This window comes from Pseudomyrmex gracilis, unplaced genomic scaffold (genome assembly GCF_002006095.1).
Source record: "Pseudomyrmex gracilis isolate BER0280 unplaced genomic scaffold, ASM200609v1 scaffold_185, whole genome shotgun sequence".
In the NCBI taxonomy this organism is placed as follows: Eukaryota; Metazoa; Arthropoda; class Insecta; order Hymenoptera; family Formicidae; genus Pseudomyrmex; species Pseudomyrmex gracilis.
This window is the reverse complement of record NW_018020769.1, coordinates 177,705-204,231: the sequence shown is the minus strand read 5'-3', so window position 1 is coordinate 204,231 and position 26,527 is coordinate 177,705. Positions and strand designations below refer to the sequence as shown.

Genomic DNA, 26,527 nt, shown 5'->3' with positions numbered 1-26,527 from the left:
CTTTCATTAATTATCCTCGTCCATATAGTCGTCGCTTACTCTTTTTTTTTTTTTTTTTTTTTTTTTAACGCGGTTTTTGTCGCGCGGTCTTTTTAAAAACGACGGCGTGACGGATCATCGTCGGTTCTTGTTCGGCAAGATCTCGCAAGAAGGATAAGACAGACAGATTGATAGCGGGATAAGAGAAGCTCATCGTGTTGGAGAGAAAGACGGAGACGCTTCAAAGCGCATCGCACGGTATTCATCAAACGTAACAATCGTCTCAAAAGAGATAATTAAACGCGACTTTAAAATTGAATAGTTTGAAAAAAAAAAAAAAAAAAAAACGCTACTGATTTCTGTCGTCTCGCGCCGACGCACTTGTCTCGTATTTTTGTATTATTCATCTGAAAAAAAATCGTATAAGATTCGCTCGCATCTTTTCACCAGGACGACGGTTTGAAATGAGCAACAAAAACGAGAATCAGGGGGTGAAGGAGAACGCCGGAAAAGCGCGGGAGACGCTCGCGCGAATGTTATTCATGAAAATGCAAACCGCTTAGGGTCGCTTTTACGAGGGGAACCTCTTCAAGTCCCCGGGACTGGGGTAGGGGAACGGAAAGGATGAAGAGGCGGCGCGGGGGAAGTGGAAGAGAAAGAGGTTTCCGCGCGAGAGCGTCGCTTGCGCCATTCGTGTTAATCCCTGAAGAATAATTTGAAGCGACCACTTAAACGGCGTTAAAGGATAAAAGGCGGGATATTCGTGCGCGCGCGGGTAATCGGGGGGGAAAACCTGCGCGCAAATTTTTTGTGACATATTTATCTAGCAAAGCGGCTTAAAAAGCAGTAAGTTTTCGAATGCGCGCGCGGAGAAGGGATAAAAACAGGGATATATATGTATGTGTGTTCTTTTATCATCGCCCAGCTCGCGCATAACGCACCTCGTATCTCGAATGAAAGCGAGCTTTTCGATATCGGAACGACTTGTGGGACAAACCGACAAAGAAGCTGATGCCGTGCGCCCGCGAAAGCCGAATGTCGCCGATATCGATGTTAATGTTTCCCTCCCGGAGTCGCGCCGCGCGACGATACTCCAAGCGGAGTCAACGGGCGTCGTTGTCGAAGGTTTTTGAAGATGTCTTTCTCGCCAATCGAAAATCGATACCGCCGTATCGTTAAAGACTTCTCTGTCGCTTTTTACACGTTATCGCGGAACGGAGAACGAAAAGGATAAAGCAGACGTGCTGTGGAAAGAGCACGAGAGGACGAGGGAGGGAAGAGGGAGAAAGGGCGCGCGCTTCAATAACGTTATCGGAGAACGGGAGTTAATTAATTCGAGCGAAGAATTGAATTTTCACAGGCACCGTTTGTATTAATCGTTATCGCGCATCTTCGTACGTGATCTTGCCGCTGTTCGTCCGTTTATTTCGCGAGCGCGATATTAAATGTGCGCGTCGTTTTTTTTTTTCTTTTTTTTTTTCGGTTCACACAGATCAATCGCCTAGAATCGACGGCCCGGAGCGACGTTTCTCTTATTTTCGTCGTCGATTATAACGCGCGCGATACTGTGATCCCGAAACTCGACCCGCAAAGAGAAAGTAGGCCTCGTAAAATCGATCGGTCCGAAAAAAAATCGCGGTCAAATGGATTTCCCGCTAATGCGCGTTTATTTCGACGTCGGCGCGTCGGGAATCGGCGCGGTATTGTCGTCGTCGTTGTTGCGTGGCTAATGAAGACTAACGAGAGAAACGGCGGCTTTACCCCTCCCTCCCACCCTCCCTCCCCCCACAAAAGTGTGTGTCCGGTTAATTAATCTCGCTCGTGCACGACGAGAACGAAACCACTGTTAAATCCCCCTCCCATCCCGAGTGCCCGAGCATTGGATTTTGTCGATCGTTGTGCGCTCTCTTTCATAGAAACTTCGTTATTCTCGTTGCATCGCATTTGTACCTCCGCCCTCCCGGGCTTTTTGAGCGTAAAAGTTTATGTGCGTGTATATAGATCGCGCGGAGCGCGCGTGTATGATATATCCAGACAGAATATATGCGTTTTGCGGACCGTTATTTCAACAATCTGTTATCGTGCGGATGCGTGTTAATTAGCTGTGGGAGAAAATATCGTGCGGCCGCGACGATTTACAACACGAGCGTGAGAAGCCGCGCACGTGGCTCCCAGGCACATTATCGGCGACCCGGTTAATAGAGTCCGCCATAACTACGCGTGGAATTTAATGACCGAATCGTAAGGGGTTAATTAATGATGATCACGAGACGCATTAGTATATGTAGGATAATGACGATCTTTGACCGGCGAGATTAACCGATTGCGGCGGATCGTAGAATTTGTCTGTCAAAATAATGATGTTGCATTTTGAGGTAACTGTCTGGACTCTCGGCAAATGGTCGGCAATTTTACTAACGCAAATATTTTGTTGTAATTATTTGTTTAACAAATTAAATCGGTGGCGCATGTCTGATTATTGATACAGTTAACTAATTATTTAACGGTAGTTGTTATACAATTCTTTTCGAATATTGACAATAAAAATCTTTTAAACTTCAAAAAAAAAAAAGAAAAAAAAAGCTATTTCCCGTAGACATAAATTTAACGAAATATTCTGAGACAAGTAATACACCAGGTTACCACGCTTCCACATTTTATCATTGATAAGTAATACTCGTTCTTAAGTAGTGGCAAAGGAAGTTGCGACACTCCCGATCCAACTTGACATAATCCAGTGTAATGGAAGTTACAATTTAGCTTAACATCACATTGCACTCGATACCGCGTCGTCATAAACTTGCCTCGAACTTTCGAGTTTTCGTTAATACCTTTCAACCTCGCCGCGCGCGACACGGCAAAAGTTTCTGCTCGAAGAGAGACCAAGTACTACCTGAATGCCTAACGATTGTTCGACGTTAAGTACTTGCTGGCTCATATCGCGGTTAAGAATGCAAGAAAGTTGCGCGCACGCCACAAACTGGCGTCGTGCGAAACGCGGTTTGAAGTCTTTGTCGTTCGGTTGGCGGCGAGCTGTGTGAAACAGCAGCGGAAAACTTCAACATTAAATTCCACGGTATATATATTGCGAACTCTTCCGCGTGTAACAAAAAAAAAAAAAAACAAAACAAAACAAAACAATCAAACAAATTACCGCGACGCGTTGCGCGCGCGGAATCATCGCTCCGACAATCACCGGAAGTGATTAACATCCGAAACGCTTTCCGGATGTTGATTGTTTATCGGCAATAATAATCAGAAATGCGACAAGAGCAAGTAAATAAAGTGACAATTCGAAAACAGCGAGACACCGTGGCGGACACATTCGGCGGCGGGTTTCGATGATGAAACACGTCCCGGTGGGATTAAAGGACAATGTTTATCGAGCCGTTCTCGCTTCCTCTTCCTCGCTTTTCCGAGCTCCATCCCACCGCCGATTTACGGCGCGGCGTGTGCATCAAAGTCCACGCGCTGTCGCGTTCCTGAAGAGGGGCGTTTTCGTCAATTGTTCCACGTCGAACAAAGGCGGATCCCGCTGCGGTGCCTATTGTCGGAGCTTTCGGATAAATTCTGTTCTCGAGAATCGCGCTGACCCCCTTCCATCCCCGACCCATCTCTCGTCTGCTTTTCTCTTCCGTCCGGGATCTCGCGCGTCCCTCTCTCGTCGCGATATTCATGAGAGGCGAGCGAGAGAGCTACGGCGAGAGAGCAACAAGTAAGTCGCGTCGCTCCGGATGGTAGGCGGCCACCCTTCTTTTGTTTCCGCGACGGTAACGACCGGCCCGCCCTCTCCCCCCATATTGTACATACCCACGCGCTCTCTGTGTGTATCTTTTAAACAATATCGAGACGAGATGGGTACTTAAACTCCGTTTAACGTGCGCGGGTAAACGCCGCGCGATGAACGAGATCGCTCGCTCGTGGAAAAAGTGGGACAATTATTACCAGAGGGCAATTAAGAACTTTCTTACGCGCGCGCGCGCGCGCACTAGCTGCTTTGGCACGCAACTCGGTTATCTTTTCTTTCTAAAGGAGAGTCTCCGCGCGACGCGATTTAAAGTCGAGTGAGGAAACTCGCGTAAGTTTCCGCCGCGGTGAGAAACGGTAACGTTACCATAAAACGTTTTTCCGAGAAACGGCACAAAGCGCGGCATCGAGGTGCTTTTTTTATTAAATGGAACGAGATAAACCGCGCGATGTGTAAAACGGAAGGGAACGCGCGTCTCATTTTGTTTCACAAAAATCTCGTCCAACAATCTCGTCGTGGACATCTCTTTCTCTTACGTCTCTCCCGTAACTTAAAAGAAAGAAAGAAATATCCGCAATGTGTTAATTATAGATTTCGATATGTCCACTGTTGCGAGTATCGTTACATATAGCCCGTTGATGCGTGCGCCGCGTAAATACCGCGTAAAGGTGAAAATATTACGTGAGATCGGGTCAACAGGAATATAAAAATATTATGGATCGATATAAACGATACGCGAGTGTGTGCGTGTGTGTATGTAAAATCCCATCTCGTCCGTTGTGGCTGCAACAACACACCGTGGATAGGATGATAACACGCAGGCGCGCGCGTTGCGAATTTTCGAAATATTGATTATTCGCGCGACGCGAGAACAGAATTTTTCCGACGTTTTTTCTTCGCGATTTTCGATTACGAAGACTGACGTTGTTCTCACACATCCGTACGTAACCGCATCTCGGTGACAACAATTTACAATGTAATTTTAACTCGCAACTAGAACAAGAGGATAGCGCGCGATCGACCGACCGTTTTCCGTCGTATACGGAATAGATAATTAGCGTCTGCGCGATGATGCGGTCTTACCGATGAGGGATCGTGTGGCCACGGGCGATACGATCGCTCCTATGAATACTCTCAGGACCGTGGAATCGACTCGAGACAGGTTCGCGCTCAGACCAGTCGATCGATCGGCACACTCCATGAGAGAAAACTCGATTTTCCGACAGTTTTTTAACGACATAAACAATATAATTTCAATTATCGATAAATAATTACAATAACTTCAATTATCGATAAATCCAATGCACCGGGATACCCGATATTAAATTAATTAATTGCAAATTTTTTGTGCGCGTGGTTTAATTTATTTTGATCTTCTCTCTCGAAGCAATTAATCCCGAAGTAATTAATTATTTGATTTCCCTTACGCGAATTTGTTATAAATTATTATTATTCGAGAAAGAGCGTTCGTTAAGATGAGAGACGAATTGAAAATGCACGTGTGTGCAATCACTTATCTTCGGCACGGAGCTTTTTTTTTTTGTTTTTCTAGTTTATCCACCTGTAAATTACTCTCAACTACAGTGGAACACACGCAATGGTTGCAACAAGTGCACGTTAGATAGAGATAGCGTTATATGGAGCTTTTTCATAGTCCGTGCGAGAGAGAGAGAGATATTGTTCTCGGGTGCGAGATAACATCCCCTGCGTGCGAGAAAAAAAAAGCCAAACAAAGAGAAGATAGGGAAAATGAAATCAAGTTTATTTAGGCGGGCACGTAAGCGGCAAACGGCAGACACGGCGATTGACAGCCCCTCGCGTCGTCGCGCGACGATGGAGAAGATCGTGTAATAAAGCGCTGTTCGCCTAAATCTCGTTAGACTTCGATCGTTATCATTAAACCGGTTGCACATGCAACGACCAACGAGCCGCGTATCCGCCCGAAGCACCTTCGGCCGCGTGAAGATTGAAATGTCAAGCGTGGAAATTCGGGGTTGCGCCCTCGAGGCCCGGATTGATCGGCCCGACGACGTCTCCGTCCTCCGTCGTTTGTGTTTCACGGTTTTACACGTCGGACTGATCGATTTAACCGTCCTCGGTCGTCGTCGCTCTGGTCCTCGTCGACGATTGAATTCGAGTTTAAACCCGGAAGGTTCTTTAGTTTTTTTTTCCTCGCGAGCGAAAAGTTTACTCGTCTCTTTTTTTTTTTTTTTTTTTTACCGCGACGGTCTTAAAACCGGTTCTTTTTTTTCTCTTATTGTGTGCCTAGGACGGTTGGGGTTTCACCGACCCTGCCGCAAGACCTGCTTCCTTCCGACTCTTTCGCTACGCTACACCCACATAAGAGTCCCGGAGTCACGTGTAGAGCCGAATAAAAACGCCGCGTAAAACTCGCGTCGTCTCGCGTACTATATTGTTCCTTTTTTTTTCGTGTGCCATCTGTTTGCCATCTGTCAATTGACGACGGCTGCGATCTTGAATTATTATTTACACTCGCTTTCTCTCGTGTACTACATATCGGCGTGTATATACACCGTCTGGGCGTGTCAACCGACACGATGCGTGCGCAATGGACGATCGATCAAACGACTTTTATTAAAAGACCGGAGGATGAAGAGATCAAACTCTCCCGGTTTTACTCATTTTTTCTTCTCAGTTTTCGACGAAGTCTTCGCTCGATCGCCGTGACAATGACGAAAAACACGAGCGCGCGTGCGTTAATATATCGCGAACTGTTCAGAAAAGAGATGTCGGGAAAAATCGATGGAAGAAGAAGAGTTTCGCGAATTTTACACTACACGTCTTGTACGACGCCTCCTTTTCTATCCGGGTCGCGCTCCCGTGAGCAAAATAGCAGCGCGACTATACGATGACGTGACAAAGTGGCCCGGCTCTCAAACTCCGTACGTCATAAATGTCGGGCAAACTGTCGGAAAGTTAACGGGCGCGCCAAATCAGCGGGAGCGCAGTGTTACCCTAATTCTCGTTTGCGAAACTAGGTGGCTCGCGGTGAGCCGCGCTCGCGAAATGTATATTGCAAACGACACTGATTTCCGGCTTCTCCGATTAGTCCAATCGACACACGAACGAGACCGATAAATAATAACGGCGACGCGTCGTCGATTAAACAGCGACGGATTTTTAATAAATTCAACCACGCTCTTGCTCGATCTTTTGTTGATTTTTTTTTTCCGGCTGACACGCCCATCGGAAAGAGAGAGAAAAAAATCCGCAAAAGAAAACGTAGCAACGTTTTTAACATTAGAGAAAAGCTGACGCGGAGACACGCGGACTTTGTCAAAGGATGTTTCCCATTTGCGAGACACGCTGCTATCAACGCGCTCCAAATTAATGTTCTCCAATTTCGCCGACTGTCTCCGTCGCGCGTGAAGAAAAGAGCTCGCGGCGCTAAAAAATAGATATTTCTTCTCTCGCGTTGTATGTACACACACGCGATTTGTGCAACGTCCTCCGAGACAAAGTAGCAGCTACTACGAAGTAGTACTAGCTACTGCCGTTTCTCTGCGCGAGAACAATCGAGAGGCGAGATCTCGGAAAAACGACGGGGTGAGAGGTGAGAATGAAAAAGTCTTTCCTCTCTCATTTTCTCGTGACTCGGGGACCTTATTGTGTCCAGAACGCATACTCCAAAATTCACGCCGGTGATTTGACGCGTGCGAATGGTAGGATGCAGATACCGAGCCTGGTCATGCGCCGGTGGCCCGCAGTAACGGAGTAGCCTGACGTCTCTTTGTCTCAATTAATTATTCACATAATTACGACCGCCGCTCGCTGAGCACCGTATTCGCGACGCGACTGCGACGCGAGACTTTTGAGGATTCGCGTGATTTATGGAATCGTCGCCGAGACGGATTCCGCGTGAATGTTATAATTAATGTTCTGTATTATAATTCCGACATTAACACAAAGCGCAAGTCGAGACTCAAGAATGGAATGCAATCTCGCGTATGTGTTCGCACAGTAAGATCTTGAATTTGCTTTCATTCGAAATTCCGTAAAAAAAAAAAAAAAAAAAAAAAACGGAACAAAGCGCAGAGAAATTTTGTCCGCGCTCGCAGACTTGGACCCACAGAAGCGCGCGTACCTAACATTTTATTTTCGAATTTAAATTTGACTCGAAGAGCAGAAGTTCGATCTGGCGTGTGTTTGCGTTGTTATTCCTTGATTATTCCTTTCGAGAGAAAGTGCGCTCTCTCAAACTCGATTGGAAGTTAACGGACGGATAAAACGAGGAGAAGAGAGAAATGTCGAAGTCGTGCGCGCGCGCGCGTAGTCTCTCTCTCCGTGGAAATTAAACACATTCTCCATTCAAGGTAGGTAAATAACGTGGAATGATTACGAGTTCTCATATTTGTATGTGTAGTCCCGGGGAAATAGTGGTGTACGCCAACTATGTATTCCCGTATCCCCCGGAGGGGTGGCGCGGCCGAATGGAATCGCGTTCGTTCGTGAGCGCGCGCAATTCGATTAAATAACGCGGGATCAAGTATGCAGATTTGAGCAGTGTCTCTCTCTCTCTCTTTCTCTCTCCGACCGCAAAATCGTAGGGGGATCAAGGACGTTCTCCCAATTCGTCGGAAAAAGCACATGTGGAAGATTGTTATAAAATGTATATGCTTATGTAAACGCGACGAGGAGAGAGAGAGAGAGGGGGGGGGAAAGAATAGGACTCGACCCCGATTGGATCATCCGCGGGATCACGTAGATTTCGCGACTATATATAGGTATATTACATATATTTCCTCGAAGGTTCAATCGAATTCCGAACGCGCGACTCGTGTTCTCTACCGGAGGCGGTTCGTGATGTGATATGCGCACATACATACGTGCGCACAGTTCGTGAACGGACAACCGTATATCGCGCGACTCTTTTCCTTATGCGCGTCCGGGGCACATCTCATTGTCAAATCTACATCGGAACGCGTCAACGCGATCGGATGCGTTTCCCTCGGGTTTTCTCATTTCACACAACGTCGCGGAAACTACGGATATCCGACTCGTAAGAGAACGTCGAGATTTCCGACGAAAAATATATCAGCCGTTCGGGTAGCGTACGTAAAAATTTATTACCGCGCGCTCTAAATCTTCGTAAAAATAAACTACTACTCCGGTGAGTACCGAAGTTTTTATGAAACAATCCGTTCAGTTTCGAGGAAATTTCGACAAGATGTCACGTGTTAGAATCCACAGCTTTTTTGTCTCGCGTATTTGCGCGCGCGCTTGATTTTATAAACGTTTTTTCATTTTGGAGCAAATGTTTTAACAATCGAAATTATCCCCCGAGAATTCTCATATTCCGCACGACGCGCGATTTTTCCAAGTGTATCGAGGGTTTTCTGCGGGTTTCAACCAAGAAACCCGATGTAAAGACATTACCGCTTCATATACTTTTCAGCAGTGGCTCGTTGATGTGCCGCGGCGCGAGGCGTACGGGAAAGGTGTTTCAGACGTAACGGATTTTACGAGCCGCGTTCCCGATACACCGAGCCGCTCGAACCCTCGCGGGTTAACGGCAGCTTAAATTCCACGGGTAACGCCCAAAAAGCACCTTCGGGCAAGATACGAGAGATTCGCTTTACGGTTTCGCGGGAAGCGCCTTTTCCCTCGAAGGGATCGGACGCGTAAACCGTTCCCCGGAGACCGTTACAAAATGAAGGTCCACACCCTCCCCGTCGTTATCTTATTTACACTCAAACTTCTCTAACAAGATTGGGACCGACGTCTTCAAAATTCTAACGTGCGGGCTGGTCTTCGTGTATATATATATAAATTTATATTGTATATATATATATACACGTACATGTACACGTGCTGCGAGATAAGCAGCTCCTTGTTCTCCTGGAACCTTCGCCCATTATTTTTACGTGATACGATTTTTAGAGAAAAATTATGTTACGTTTTCTATACACTTACACGGAACACAGAAAGCGTTCGCCGTTACATGGCCAACAAGAAAAATATGAAAAAAATTGTATTTTCTGTTTACTGAATTTTTTATTTTGTCAACAAACACCTTGTTGGTGAAATAAAAACCTCAATGGGCTCTGCAAATTTGTCTTACTGGCCGTATGGTAATTGATTTTATTATGTTGTTTCTAGCAAACCTCTTTTTACCGCGTAACAATACGTTATCTTTTCCGAAACAAATTATCTATTTATATTTTTAATAATTGAAAACAAATAACTTATTTTTTACTGAAACTGAAAAACGTCTAAAATCGCGAGTTTCACTATCAGAATGCGCTCTTCGCGTCGATGGAGAAACGTGATGATATTTTCGATTCGGTCGACAGATGCGACAGCGGAGCTTCAAACAACACGTATGAAGTCGATTCCGCGACGGCGGCGAGCGCGTAAATCAAACGTCGCCGATCCGGCGGTTGTTTTGATGACAAATCCAAGCGCGATTGTTTCGGGAATGGTGTAGCAACGGATTGAAATAGCGCGGCACGCTACTACGAGAGCACACGTCAAGTAGATTTTGCACAGAGCCTGTGCCTCGATAAGCTGCCGTTTCTCTCTCTCCGTGTTCCGGATATTTCCATAAATTTTTCCGGCCGATAATGGAGGAGCACATATGTTAAATGATTTAACGGCGCGCGACATATTTATCGGAGAATCGACGATGTAATTTAGGACGGCAATTTGTCGCGGGATGCGCCTCGGGGCGAAAAAATATTTGCACTCCGCCATGATGAAGCACTCCCTCGCGGACGTCAACGTTTTTCACGCGCGCGCTTTACGTGGCGGAAAAAAAAACAAAAAAAACAAAAAAAAATATACGTAAGAAACTCGCAAAAACTGTATACGATTGAAAAAACTCGCATCGAGTGTGTCTCCGATGGGGGCTTTTCTTTAAAAAATTAATTTCCGGTCTAGCGACGTTCGGTCTTGCGAACGTCGATCGCGAAGTCGTCCGCCATCGTCCCTGCGGTCCATAGTCATTGCACGCTTCCGTGATACCCACAAAAGCAAAGTTTTCCGAGACGAGACTTTAATTAATTGAAGTGATCCCGCACACACTTTACCAACCCGTGCCTGCAGTTGGAGGAAACTTCTCTCGCCGGTCCGGCTAACTTGGCCAGTTGTTAGTTGCGGTCGGAGACGGATTCGCGCAGCTTGTGCGCGCGTCCGGCTAACTACTTCTTCCCCGGCCCACCCACCTCCCTCTTCTTTCACTTACCGCTCGTCACTTTCCCGCTGCACTTTTGACTTTGTTTACCTAATCATATATCTCTTCTCTTCCGCGCTCGTGTTTTCACAGCGTACTTGAGAGACCACTCTTTCCCCATTTTCTCCTTCGTAACAGAAATTCGAACGATCGTGTTTGTATTACAACTTAATATCGCAACAAAACAACAGTTTTAACGTGCGCGTTAAATTCGTGTTATGAATGTTTTCATTGATTTAAACGTTTCATTGATGTCCAATTTATCGCGATTCGAGGGGAGTTTGCGGTAATGATTTTGACGCCAGATCGAAATTCACGATATATTTATACACGAGTGTCTTGTAAAATATGAACTTCTCTACGCGCTATACGCGCGTTTCGTTTTGTATGTACTTACACCTCCAATATTCTGCGTGCAGGGAGATATCGATCGCGATCCTAATCGCATTTGATTGTTAATTTGATTCGACGCGCTACTCACCGAACTACAGTTGATGAGGAATATCTAATTTACGCCTGATCGAGCGGCGAATAATCACGAATCACCGATCGGCGGAGTTATCGGAGCGTGTAACGGGCGCGAGGAACGGGCGGAGCAGAAAGAATTCGGTTCAAATCTCGAAATAAAAAAAAAAAAAATAAAAAAAAAAAAAAACGCTGTTTCATTCGTCGCCGTTATAATTAAAACCGCTCTCGAATTTTATTCGCCGGCATTTCGTTTTTCAATCTCTCTCGGCACGACGGGATCATAGTCAATACACAATAAAAACGTGATAAATGTATACAGAAAAAAAGAAAAAAAAAGAAGAAAAAAAACGATATTTCGAAATACATCGGTTGTTTTGTGATTATCAGAGCTCTCTTCCGCGCGTGAAAGCGGAGTTCGCGAAATAGATCGCATTCCGTTCTGTCTGATCGCTTTGCGTCAGGCGATCCGATCGCAATCCTATGACTTATGCATTAGCACCCACAATGCGCTAGTGCGAGCACTAGAATGGGCACAATGAAGTGGCCCGAACATGCAATCGACACGTACGTTACCGTTAGCACGCGAATCGGCTGGCAGCGAGCGGCAGTCGTATTAATTTTGCGGATCGTCGAGCGTGAATGTGATTTTTCACGTACGACGACCCGCCGATTATAGATATATTGCAAACCTATAAATACCTAAGACTAATTATTCTAGAGGCTATGATAAGAGAGAAAATGGCTGAAAATGCAAGTCGGCCACGGCGTCCGAATCTCGCTCCGAATTGATTAACGAGCGTTTTTCTTTTCCACCGCAACGTTTTTTCTTTATCTGACAATCTTTGTTTTCGCAACGCGCAAATTCCGTCTTGACTGAAATAATATCCTCGCGACTTACGAACGAAACGACGTGACCGACTTTGGTTTGATTTCGAAAAAATGATAAATGGTCGGCACTTATGCAATAAGTTAATACTCTAGCCTTTTAAGATCTGCGTATATAATAGCTGCGTTTGAAATTGCGTTCTCGCGGCTTGACTCGCTTCGTGACCTCGCGCGCCCGCTCTCATTATCATCATCATCATCCTCGCGATTTTATACGGTCGTAATATCTCTCAATGCGACCACCAGCACGAAGCGAGTCAAATCCGTCCGATATATATATATATAAAGAGAGAGATTTCTACGATCGGGGTTAATAATAATATTACGTGGATACAATATTTACAAATGAAAATATACACAAGTACAAGTATATATATAGATATTAGATAATATGTATATATGTATATGTATATACTCGATTCTTACTAGGATTCAAGTAAACGCATGCACTTCAGGGACTTTGATAAAAAAGAAATATATATATATATATAATACTTTTCAAATATATATGTAAGATGCGAAGCAACACTAGGATAAAAGTTACGTACCCTTCGATTTTTTTTTTGTTTTTTTGTTTTTTTTGTTTTTCAAAGTATAGGATATACTACATTCGTAAAGGCACGTGAAAAGAGTACAAAGAGTACATATCGAAAATAATTTACGCTCCGAACGGAGCGGGGAGTATCTCCGTGCGAGAAGCGAACTTAAAGTTAATGAAAAAACTTTTGCTGCAGTGGCGTCACTGCCGCGCTATTTCTTAGCCCGTCGCAGCTTTTCTCTGGAAAAAAAAACATTCTTAAAAATCTTAATTTTCCTCTCTCTCGAGAAGCGCACAGGTGGAATGTCTCCCGGACACAAGTTATAAGGCAACCGTTTTTTCTTTCTTTTTTTTTCTTTCACGTTTTTAACGTAACGCGAAAAGAAATTCAACTCGCGACGTATATACATACATGTGCATATTCGGAATAAATAATTCGCGCGTTCACGTCAATAACACATAAGTTTTTTCGCAATTTCTCGAGTGCGTGTTGTATCTCTCGCGCGTTATTTGCGAATCAATAAGTTGCTGTTTGCGCAAACGGTAACTTTCTGATGCTTTGCGCGACGTAAATTGTCACGCTTGAAATATTGACAGTCTGGAATCGCGATGCGAGCCACCGGAAGTCCCGCGGCTTATCTTCATCGACGCGTGGCAATTGTATCGTAGTTAAATCACGGCGGATTACGTCGCGCGCGTACTACGCGCGAGCGGGTGAGAATTTGACGGTTCGCGCGTAATGCAAACTCGTCGTCGATATTTTCGTTCTTGCATTGGTTTAGCGGTTGTTATCGCGCACTACACGCTCTCCGGAAAACGTCACGTGAAACAATCGCGAAACTTTGATCGTTACGCTTCTATTCTCCGCACACACAACAGAGAATTGTATTTCGTCGACTTAAATATTTCTTTTCACGCAAAAAAAAAGAAAACAAAAACAGATGCACGTCGAATCGTCAATACGATGTAACAGAAATATTCGTTTCGAAATTTTTCACGCGGTTTTTGGAAAATCAATTTACGTGCATATTTTACGATGTGCCTTTTTTCTTCTTCTATCAGATGTGCTTTGTTAACACCGTGATTACGAGCGTAGCACGCGGACGTTTTGCGCGCGTCCGTCTAGTGTTAATTAAAAATTCTATTACTTTCTGGGGCGCCCTCTCCTTTCAAGCATGCGCTTGGCTGAAATATATCTCTGACAAATGGTGTGTTAGTCGAAAAGGCTACTGGCTTGTCAATAATACAAAATGAGAACCGCTACGCAGATGTAACGAGGCCAGATTACCTGTTGTACATGAGGATATCCGGTTTCCAAATTTTGTTCGGTGTAATTCGAAGGTCCTTCACTCCGCCGTACTCGGTCTCGTTCCACTGGAGATTGTAGTCCGTCCACTCCTGAAGTCACACAGAAAAGAGAGAGAGGCGAAAATTAGAGTGACGTAAATATACGAATTAAAAAGTGTAAAATAACATAGCTTTGTTTAGCGCGACGTATAATGTGTGTTAACTGTGTATGCGTGTGTGTATTATATTTTCCGGAAAAACTCGAACATATCTTTCTAAAATTCGTGCGTGGTACATTTTTACGTAAAAAAATGAGACAATTTTCTAGTAAAAAATATTATAGATACATTATATTGCCATTTACATACATTTACGTTGCCATTAACATGGCAAAAAAAATTTCATCCATCCGAATTAAAAAAAGTTTTCTCGCGATGACGAGCGAAATGTTTGTTTTAAAGAGAAGCAGATTATACCTTAATATTTATTATACTAGCACAACACAATGACAGCTGGTATATACGTCTTACAAACAATATAATACACATGATGTACATATGAGAGATGTCAGAAATAATGCATGAAAATCAAACTCGAAAAATAAAAGAAAAAGAGGAGAATGGAAAAATAACACGTGATTAAAATCTTGTGACAAGAAGGAATAGAAAAACACCGTGACTAAAGTCACATGACAGGGAAAAGAATAAAAAAGAGAATATTATATGTATTATATATAATATTCTATATCTATATATAACACACACACACACACACATATATATATATATATGTACTGTAATCACGTGACCAAAGTCAGTGACCCTGCCGCGGCCGCGCGGCCGAGGTCAGTAACCTCGCAGCGGTCACGCGACCGAGGTCAGTGACCTTACTGTAGTATGTATATAATACATATAATGTAATATAAAGTATAATATGAATATATAATAAATTATATGTATAATATATATTATATTTAATGTTATATATAATATAAAGTACAGTCACGTTTCTTTAATCACGTGTTGTTTTTCTACTCTTTTTTGTTACATGACTTTACTTTAGTCACGTTTTTAATTTTCTCCACATATACGACAAACTGTCAAAATTGCTTTTTTGTCATTATTTACTCTCTCGATTTTACCAATTCGATTCGATCTCGACTCAACTCGATCAACCAACTAACCAATCGGCTACGCGGAAAAGAGACAACAATAGATGCGATATATTCGATATCAAAACGCGTACTTCGCGATACACATGGATTTTTTTATATAGAAGGAGGAGGAAACGAATGTTTATTCTTTTGATTGCTAAAAAAACACACATGGAAATACACCTTATATAACAATAACGAAGCAAAATGTTTATTATTCGCGTGTGGATGCGCTGTATGTGTGTTCCAGACAAGGGCAATAAGAAAATTAAGTAACACATACAATAATATAATATGAGAAGCGCTATTAATTCGGATTTAATTATAAGTAAAATTTTCCCGTTTAATAAACGCGATGTGAACGCTCCTCCAATCCAATCCCCATTATATGAAATAAATGCTCGCGTAATTTTCAATTTTCATCCTTCCGGAGAAATAATCTAATTATAAAATCGATGTGCTTGCGCTTGATGTTCTCTTTGCCATTTATATATCATCGTCATGTTTGACCTATACAGCGCTCATAAATATTACTGTCATTTTAACAGACGATTGCAATGCGCGATTAAATTTTAAAAGTTTAATACCGCCACAAAAGACCGTTTTGTTCTCAAAACGATTTAATTTAATCCGCATAAAAAAATGCGAAATAATAAATATTGTATAATAAATATTGCGCGGATATGTGTACTTTTTTTTTTTACAAACATATACATATTTTTTGCGTTCCGTACTACAAAATATTCTATTGCAAACAGCAATATTATGTTTCAGCGCACTCCACGGTTTATTCATACAAAAACGTAAGCACACACAAAATAAAACATGGAATTTCATCGATATTATTCTTGACGGAAGTTCGCAATGACGTTACATGGAAAACACTATACGCGTACGTGCCGTCCGAACTGCGCGAAAATCATTCAATTCTGGGCGTTAATGCGATCCGAAGGATTTACAGAGCCTTTGGCCGTGAATAAATTTGCGCGACTCAATTAATCCGCCCTCGTTGTACGAAAGATTAATTATCCGCGTAAATTCCGCGCTGACAAAGTTCTCAGGAACGGGTTAACTCGAGCGGAACCCGATCGAATTTTGCGAAATGACCGAGGAAAGTCGACCGTGAATTCTGTCGTCGAATTAGTCCGAGTGCTCGTAAACAAACGAAACTCGACTCTCTCTCTCTCCCTTTCTCTTTCTTTCTCTCTCTCTCTCTCTCTCCCGGATCGTCGATCTGCAACGACAATTTTGTCGTTACAAGCGGGGGTTTCTGGAGCGGAGAAGTTGAGATGAGCCACGTTTAACTTGGACGATCAAAGTTTCTCCCCGCGAGCGAGAGAGTCGCGTTTTGTAACTATTATATATATGCGATTCGGCGGTTTCCCTTCAACCGCCGCGACGCGTACAATTTGCGGAAATTGTATTTTCAAAGATAAAGCGCCGCGCGCGCTCATGACAAAAATAATAATAATAATTTTATCATTACGCTCACATGTGTTCCATGAACATTATACCGAGAGAAAGAGAAAGACAGAGAAGAGTCCCGAGTAATTTAAATTAGAATTATCACCGGTCCCGCACTCCCGTGCGCAACTTTATACTTCATTTACATCACGACGAGTCGTGTGATAAAGCCGCGAGCATTTTCAGTCCGGCCATCCGCAGCCATTGGCCTCTATATGCAAAGCGCGTGCGATTTATGACGAAAAATGATTACGGGAGTCGGCGAGCGAAGAAAGATAACTGAGAGAACATTCCGCGCTAACTCAATAAATCAGTTTCCCCGACAGCGAGTTACGTTTCTCGACTCGAGAAGGATTCCTTCTGAAAACCGTCGACCCTTACTCGACTCAAGCGCGGATACTCAGCGCGGTCACGTAGCCTTTGCTAAATATTCATCGTTACAACCCGCGAATCAGAAAACTGCAATATCTGGAGTGCGAAGTTCGCAAATTCGAGCAGAGGGAAGGGAGGTACAAGACCGGCATGCGCGACCTGGTTTCGCGATAGCGGCGGCGGCGGTGGCGGCAACGGCAGCGGCGGCGGCGACGGCGACTGCACGCCGCTCGCATAGGAAGCGCCCCGACGCTGTACCACGCTTCATAATGTATACTTCAATTTCCGGTCCGCACGTTAAGTTCGCGGCGTTTGCTCATTAGATTACGCGGCTGAATTGCACAAACGAGAAATTCAGAGCGTCCGCTCCGGTGAAAGTATCCGTCCTTGTCGTTTTCTCCGGCGCCGTGCCGAGATTCCTGGGGTTCCGTTTCCGCGCGCGATAGCTAGCTGCGCCGCGCGCGCGTTTTTCTACGACGCGCCCATTTCGCGAATCACCGAGGCGAGATGTAATGAAAGCTACACTCGACGACGACGACGACGACGATTCCCGAAACACGAAATTTTATCTCGTCGAGCATGTTTTATATTCGTCGCGACTACTTACGTACGTCGTTGAAAGCGCGTATCGATTTCTCCGTCGAAATTCCTCCCCGCGAGTGCAAGTGGCTAACGTCGATAAAGCACGATCGTTTGATTCCACTTTGCCGTTCGGCGTAAAGCAGATTTTCAATGCATATTTTATTAGGTAATTTCAATATATTTTTAAATATACACTCGGCGCGCCGTGTGCCGGGTTACGTGGTGGTTTTAATGTTACACCGGCGATTTTATGTCAGGCGCAACAAATCGGTGTGATACCGAACATACATATTACGCTTGTGATTAAATGAGATTTTTGAATGTACATTTGAATATACTTTAATTAACATCCTCTCCGGACATTGGTTTTTCCACACGACGGCGAATCTGCTTGATTTGCTTATTTATCGCTAAGGCAAATTCTCTCTCTCTCTCTCTCTCAGGCCTGTAACGGTGGTATGTGGAACGTGGTAACATAGTTTCTAAGTTGGGGGGAAAGGAGGGCTGGAAAATCTCAGCGTGGGAAAAATGCGTCGCATTGTTTCGCAAAGCTGGTTTACAACGAGTGTGTTCGGGATACACGTTTATTACTTAACTTCGCGTTTCCGCATTCCCTTATGTACGTACATACGTATACGTGGCGCGCGATACTTAACGAGCCATAACTCGCGCGTTTTCCGCCACTCGAGGCGTTAAGCTCAGTTTAATGCTATAATCGAACACCTCGGCCACGCGTCAAAGCGAACAGAGTGACATCGAGGGAAGAAAAAATAAGGTCATCGGCCACGATTATTAACCCGCGACTTCAACTCGTTAATAAAAATTACGCAACTCGTGTCCGGAAAAGAGAAAGTTGCGTCTTTTTGTTCGAACAAACAAGCGCTGTATCGTTTTTTTTTTTTTTTTTTTACATCTCGATTACGTAAAAATACAATCTAACGAGGCGTGCAATTTCTATGTTTGACGAACAAAAACTGTCCGCGACGAGAAACGTAGAAGAGAAATGATTCGCAAGGGAAACGCCCGAAACTCCCTTTCGAAGAGATTAAAAAAAAGAAAATACGATAATATCATAAGCTACTTTCCCGCGGAGCGTGACAAAACTTTGGAGCGGTATCGCGCGAAGACTAACTCCCATTAAAGTTTCGGATTAAGTAAACGTCTCGATGTAATGACGTCGATACGGGGGTCCGTGTCGATGCGACGCGATAAATATGCCACTTTTATATTATGTGGCTCATAAATTTGTCTCGGATCCGCAAAAAAAAAAAAAAAAAACAAAAGAAAACAGCGTCCAAGGAGAAGGACATTAGGGCCAATGTCGGCGAGTAAACAGGCTCGGTATACACGCGCGAGGGAGACTTCATGGTAACTGAAAAAAACTGCGAACTAACAGCTGACAAACATGGAAAGTAAGATAGTTAATGGAACAAGTAAGTTTGTTAGCACACTCGGTCGCAATTTAAAGTAAAGCGCAACGCGGTGCTCAACGGTGCGGAGACAGATTTTTCTATTGAAGGTAAAACTTGGAAGAAAGTCAGTAGTAGATTTTCTCTTAAGCAGGAAACTTTTATCAAATCAAACTTTTCGCCATTCATCGAGCACCGGCGACGTTACGATGTTGCGCCATTTGTGTGTTACATACACGTTTAAGTTACAATAATATCCCACCACACGAGGAAGAGAAAGCGCTTGACAAAGAGAAAACTCTCTTTTATATATGCGAACCAACAGATGTCGAAGAAAAAACTGTTTATTCTACTGCTAAGGAGTTTACGTATTCGATGAACGCGCGAGCGTATTTTTTGGCGAGAATAAAAGAGTTGAAAATCACAAATTGACAACAAATTTCACGTACGCGTGCAACAATATTTATATAACAATATTCATATTTTCGAAATATTTAATTTTTGAATATAATTACTTTGTATTTTCAGACCATTTAATATTTAAATTTCAAGTAATTTAAAGCCATGGAAAGTTTTTTTATTTATTTATTTTTCGTATTATCAAACAGTATACGAAGGGACAAATGACATAAAATTTCAACTGCAAATGTAAACTCGTTACATTATTTCTTTTAAAACCATATAATTATCAAATTTGAATGCGATTTGCAACGTGTTTAGTGAACGAACTCTTTAAAACGGAGACAAAATATTTATAATATCGCGTCGCGAAAATTGGCGCTGATCGAAGTCGTTAATCAACGCGTCAAGAAACTTGCGAAATTACGGAGATGCGCGTGCTTCTTGCGACCGGAATAGTACGTGTGCGGACGCAACTACGCACGTACATATATGCCATCCATCTTCGGACGGCCACAATGGGTAGGCGTATGCATTCTACCGCATACCCCTCTCGCATTAATGCAACGCGTGCCTCGGGTTAAGGTCGCTGGTCTATACATGTGACGATCTTCCGAAACCGCAAACTCTAGCCGGGGTCTCTTGCACTGAAGTCGTGACACCGCGGCTGACCGAGGTTGCGATATTCCGAGGATCGGATTTCTCGTTCGCGCGAACTGCGACAATAAATTATATCGCGGTGTATATACAGCCGGTGTATAGCGCGGCCTCCCGATGATTTATACAATTGCCGAATTAACTTGCGCGAATTAATTGGAGCCGTTTCGTGTAAGAACCGTCGCCGCTCTCTCTTTGCAGAGCGAATTACTCACAATGTCGCGAGTAATTTCACAGAGTTGCGAAAACATCTTCTTCTCTCTTCTTCTTTGTGACGCGCGCATATTTTAAGGTGTAAGCCATCTCTTCAGAGAAAACAAATTGCATTGAGTAACATAATTCGCTAACTTCTTGTCACGTAGTTAGTTTTACAAATTTACATACGTGACGTGTAAATAAATATATTTGCGGTATTTTTTAAACATACAAAAGTATGCATTTTGTACACGTATAGAAATAAATTGTTTACTTTTGTAAACTTGTTTTCGAGACTGCGAGAAAAGCCAGAGGAAATATAAAAATGATTTCCATCTGTTTCGGAGTGTCATATAGATTTACGTTACGACAGAAAAACGGCATAGTCGCACGAGGATGAAATATGACGTCGTATCCGACGCGATGTAAAATCATAAACGTCTGAAACGTTGGCGAACAAAAAACAAAAAAATATATACTCGATATAATTCCGCGAGGTAGAACGAAAGAATCGTAGTTAAAAAGTTTTAAAAAAAAAGTTTTAAAGTGCCCATTAAAGTGTCAACAAAGCCTGGTTGCGTAAAAGTCGTTTTCTCGAGAATTTCATGCGTGTGACAATAAGAATGGCATAAGAAGCTCGTCGTCGTCGTCGTCGTCCTCGTGATGGTAATGTCGTTATCGTTTTCGCTCGAATGGCGGCCGGAAATTTCGATTATATTATCCCGTAGAAATAGCCGGGAACAGCACGGGGACAAATTATTGATCTCGTTAGGATAATTAGAGTTATCAGATTATGTGATGTAGGAGGAGATTGCCCGGTTAACTCTTGCGTAGGTAGGTTGACTCTCTTGGATGGATTACCGGTGAGACACGACGCGGTTGAGGGTACGACGTAACGTGTACTCGTCTGAATTGTTAATTTCGCGAAATGGACGTCGTGACCTGCGACGATGCATCCTCTTCGCGTGCAGGGTGGACATCTGTGTGTACGCCCTTACGTTACGTAACAGCGTGTAAACCACCCACACATTTTTCAACGGACGGAGTCCCGCTTCGCACATGTCAGGGAAAACAAGTGCGCGCGATTTTGTCGTGGCAAATTGTTTTCTGTCTTTTATTCGCGCGAAGGCGCGCGCAGCAGCGGCAGTCTTTCTCATTTGTAGTTCTTGAAAAACGTACGACCTAGCTAAAAACATATTACAGTTTTATATAACTGTAATATCAAGAGCGTAAGAGAATTTAATACGCCATCTTAAACTACGCGCACCGAAGACAGTTGCCGCATATTTTCGAAGTGCAGCTGCTCGCGCTCCGGGATTCAATTACTTCTGTCACGTTTGGTTTTTTTCTTTTTTTTTTTTTTTTTACATCATATCTCTCCTCGCAAATTCCTCGAGATATATGTGTTACTAATCCGCGAGTATCATTTATATTGTATAATTTTATTTACAAGACCGAATTTACTATTGGCAACACGGTCCAGTTCGCTTGGCTGCTGCTTTTCAAATCGGTTTTTCTTATAATATTTTCGGGGACAAAAGCTTTTCAGATTTCAAGTCAAGAATATTCCTGATGTTCGACACAACAGAGAGGTCACGGGAAAAAAGTCAGCAAGAAAACTTCGTTAATCCTATTAAATTTTTTGTTTGACCAACCAGACGTTTTGTTAACGAAACCATAAATTCAATAGAACTCTCAACCAATTTTTCTTGCTGGCTGTGTAGCAAAATTTGTTTGTTCGCGAATGTTAGAGCAAAACTTAATTATCCCGACGAGAAACTCGCGCGACGAGAGAGAATATATTCGGAGTGACGCTTCGCAGGGATAGACACGACAATACTTAGACATCGCCAGTTCCCCGTGAAATTACCTTATAATTACTTAATGTCGATTAGCGTCGAATCATATATACATCGTTTATTAGAGGTACCCCGCTCTATCGGCGAATTTTCACCGCGGCGAGTCGCCACAATGGCGTCGCGCTTAGAAATGAACGGACATTAATTAGTGCGCTGCTTGCAATCAGTCATGTTGATTCGGTTGACCGCTGACGATTTGTTACCCGATCGACGGAACGCGTTTGTTTAACAACTGCAGATTAAACAAACGCTTCCGTTACTGCGAGAGAGATAGAGAGAGAGAGGGAGAGACAGAGAAAGAGAGAGAGAGAGAGAGATCTTTCCATCAAAGGCTTCCCGCGCGCGCGTGCTCGAACTCAATGTCAATAAATTGTCCCGACAGATTCACGCGTCAGACAAAGATGTCTTCTTGCATAACGTAATAATATCAGTCGGTGTACAACACACAAAAATTTAAGTCTTGCGAAATTCGCTCCTTTTTGCGAGCATATCGATCGCGATGTGCTTCTTTGTCTGTCGGGAGATTCGCCTTCATCTTATATGCATTGTTATGCATAATCTATCTTGCATTTTGACGTAACAAGCAACGTAAGGAAAGAGGAGAGGGGGTGGTGGAAAGGACGTAACCTGCATTTTCAAATCCCGACCTCGCTTTATGTATCTGCGTATCAACTCGGAGATTGCAGCAGTCGGACGCACGCGTATAAGAATGCACACGCTCGACGTTTATTTTGCGAGAAAGACAGAGAGAGCCTTATTGTTTCGCACGCGAGCAAGAAATGCACATGCACATGAGAGAAAGAGAGAGAGAGAGAGAGAGAGATAAAGAAGTAGATCTTACTCCTAGTTGTGCCCGTAAGCGTTGCTATCTTTTGTGCTGTCTCTTATTCATTTTGCGCGCGTTTCGCCGCTCTTGTTTAGAAATTTACGAACAAACATGACGAGAGAGAAAGAAAGAAAGAGAGAAAGCTTAGTTTTACGAGAGAACTTTCGTTGACTTTCAGTGGGAAACGAAAAAAAAAAAAAAGAAACACAAATCCGTTATTGATAAAATTTGAGATAAACCACTACCACTACGGGATTGCTCTTGAATCTCTCGGTATCATCGCAATAAAATTTGTGTATGCCGCGCACGTTACAAAAGAAAATTAAATTTGATAAGCAATCAGTCACATGTCGCGCGCGCGATCTTGCGCGCGAGATTTACGTGAGCGATCGCGCATGCAAATGGGGGGAGGGAAGGGAAGGAGGGAATCGCGTCGCGATTGTTAATCAAGTTTACCGTTCCGAAACTCTCTCGCGATTCGCTATTAGTTAAAGGCCTCGTGCCTCGATTAAGTCTTCCGATAGGCATTATCGCGAATCGTTATCGATCCGTTAATCTCGCTCTCTAATCCGAGATTTAATCTTCTCTAAATACCGCTAGAGCGCGTGTAAGCCAATATCCCACATTCTCTGCAAGATGACAAAATGCTGTTTTTTTTGTTTTGTTTTGTTTTGTTTTGTTTTGTTTGTCAAACGAGATCGGAATAAAATAGCAGGAATGAATCACACACGCAACGTGTACAACAAACAACTTTGATTACACGACGTACGAAACTACCTCACGCGAGTTTAAATTCTCGCTCTTGTAATTAGATCCATGTCGCTGGAAAATTCGGACCATTTGACGCAACGTAATTCGATCGTATCATCGATAAGCGACAATCTTGTTGTCGCGGATATATTTTGATGCGGGAGCATTTGGCTCTGTTTATGACACCGTTTCGCAGTACGACACATTGCGTTTGCAACGCGCGCGCGTTGAAAAACATACAACGTCGCCTCGCGCTACTCTCCGCGCTTCTTCAAACATTGAGAGTCTCAATTTCTGTACATACAGAGAGCGATTTTACAAGCGACAAGACTATCCAGTGAATGTCTCAATAATCGGACAAAGGCTGTACCAATGGCCGGACATTTGTTGAAGAAATAATTATTAAATATTAATTATATCAATTTTCAATAATTTTAAAATTTTTATTAGTTTCTAATTTTACACGTACGTATAAATATTTTGTTATTATTATTTCTTTACTGAATGTCCGGTCGTTGGAGCTATTACAATTTCTTTCTCGAGTCAAAAAAACATTTTGACACATTGATCTTTCTGTTTTTTTCAAAATACATAATTACGCGCTGCTACAATTACTGTGAACGCGAGTCGATTAAAATCTAGCAGTTTTACACACGAAATGGATTCGCTACTCGTACGAGCAGGGGTGATAATGCCGCAATTATGGTGCCAGTTAGAGAGCTCACACGTCCTTCAGCGGAACTTTGGATGTAAGCGCGAATTAGAGATAATTACTGCTGAAATTGTGACGCTGTCGGTTGAGTGGTCCTGCAGGACGGCAGCGGCGTTACAGGAAAGCGCTGCTGCAGTTCAACAAAATTTTGGATGCACACAGTAATTAAGGATAATTGCTTGCGAAACGTTAACAGGATCTGCGAGATATCCGGCGCGGACAGCTGCAGGGCGGCGGCGCGCGTTTCTACGAAATTTTGGGATAGAAGGGATTAAAGGCGGGCGATGGAGAAACAATTCCGCGAGTCCTCTCTCGCCGCACGGAAATGCATAATTTCAGATAACTAATCTCGAGTCGAGTTCTCAAATCATAGTTCTCGGCTGATAAATTACACATGACACAATCGGAGATAATAATATTTTTCCATTTTACAATCAACATTTGTATTATATCATCAAATATTTAATGTTACAATCAATATTTATATTACGAACAGACCTTGTGTAATTTCGCATAATTTCCCGCGCACGTTAAAATATCCGTATTCGATATCGATCAAGTGAAAAAAAAAAAAAAGACAAAACTATTGCAAACACACTTGCAATTGTTACGGCAAAACAAGTTAATTCGAAAAAAATATTCAGTATTTCGCTCAATCATGGAAACATAGAAACGAGCTTCAAATTGTGTATTCGCAGAAACTGCAACGCGCGTGCTGCCCGATCCCTCTGTCTCTCTCTTTTCTAATATAATATTAAATAACTCGCGAGCACGGCGCGCGATATCGCAACTTCAATTGTGTATTGCGAGCGATACGCAGTGGCGGTTGCTTATTTGCATACCGACAAAATTGCGAATACGCCGGCGGGAGAGAGCAACGCAAGAGAAGACAGAGAAGAGAGAGAGAGAGAGAGAGGAAGGGAGGGAAGGAGAGTGTTCGTGCTTTAGAGCTTGCTCTACACGTCTCTCTGAACTCTCCCGTTTCTAACGAAGGATTTCCGCAGGCCAAAATGGCGCACGATAATTGGCGACTTTACGTTGGACCTTCAAGTGCCTTCAGAGTTTCGCGACACTTTCGTCCGTATATATACATAGAGCAATACGGAGAGAACCGCATACATATAGAGAGAGAAAGCCGAACGCGGCTCGTTAAACGCCAGTTGATCGAGAGTATTCGTTTGAACACGCCTGAATTAACGACGGTAATATTTACAACGTAAATGTTTTTACTTAATTAACGCATGTCTTGGGGCGCGTGTGCGCACAGTCCGCGCGCGTTTCTCCATTTACCTAGCCAAAATAATTAATTTCGCCATAAATCGCGCTTCCGCGAACGCGGCGCGGACGGTTTAATTTAGACGAATTCCGCGCGGAATGAATGAATTTGCGTTTAATCGGAGCAAAGTGATTATATCCCGGAATAAAGTGTGCGTTATGTGTCTCAATATAATGCCGCGGAAACGGTATTATTTGCCGGTCTATATCGCGCCCTGAGAAACTTATTTGCGGAAATACAAGGAAACGAAGGTAAATAAAACATCTTATCGTGTGCGCGCGCGCGTATATGTGTGTGTGTGTATGTGAAACTGAGAACGTCTATGAAAAGACAGTCGATTGAGTTTTCCTCGCGAGATGAATAAGCAAACGCCGCCGCGCGCGATCGCCCACGTCTGTTATTATTTCATTATATCGATCACACAAACGAGAGATGTGTGTATCAGCTTCCGGCGAGTCGCTCGATTGATTAAATCCATTTCTTATCAGCGCGCGAAAACGGAAACGTGTTGCCTCGAGATCTCCCAAACCCTTTCGCATTAAAATACATAGTCTAATGTAGAATTATTTAATGTTGTTTCTACTACGAACTCTCTCTCTGTCATGTACTTATACTTCATTGTTTATCTCTCTCGCTCCCGACTGTTGTTACTTCCCCGCACTGTTTGAGTCTATTTTCAGAGAAAATAATCAGAATTTAAGATATATTCCTCTCTCTCTGTCTCCTCTCTCTCTCTCTCTCTGCTTCTCTCTCTGAAGACTGAATAATTATCTATT

The 26,527-nt window shown here is 43.3% G+C and overlaps 1 protein-coding gene across 2 annotated transcripts in view; it reads right to left on the bottom strand.

The window, feature by feature from the left end:
- LOC109858063 (neuronal acetylcholine receptor subunit alpha-7) overlaps positions 1-26,527 on the bottom strand; it is a 209,969-nt gene that overhangs the window by 104,674 nt on the left and 78,768 nt on the right. For both annotated transcript variants that reach the window (XM_020434952.1, XM_020434951.1), the window contains exon 5: positions 14,099-14,208. In XM_020434952.1, coding sequence (XP_020290541.1) covers positions 14,099-14,208 — 110 coding nt within the window. The remainder of the gene's footprint in view (positions 1-14,098; positions 14,209-26,527) is intronic.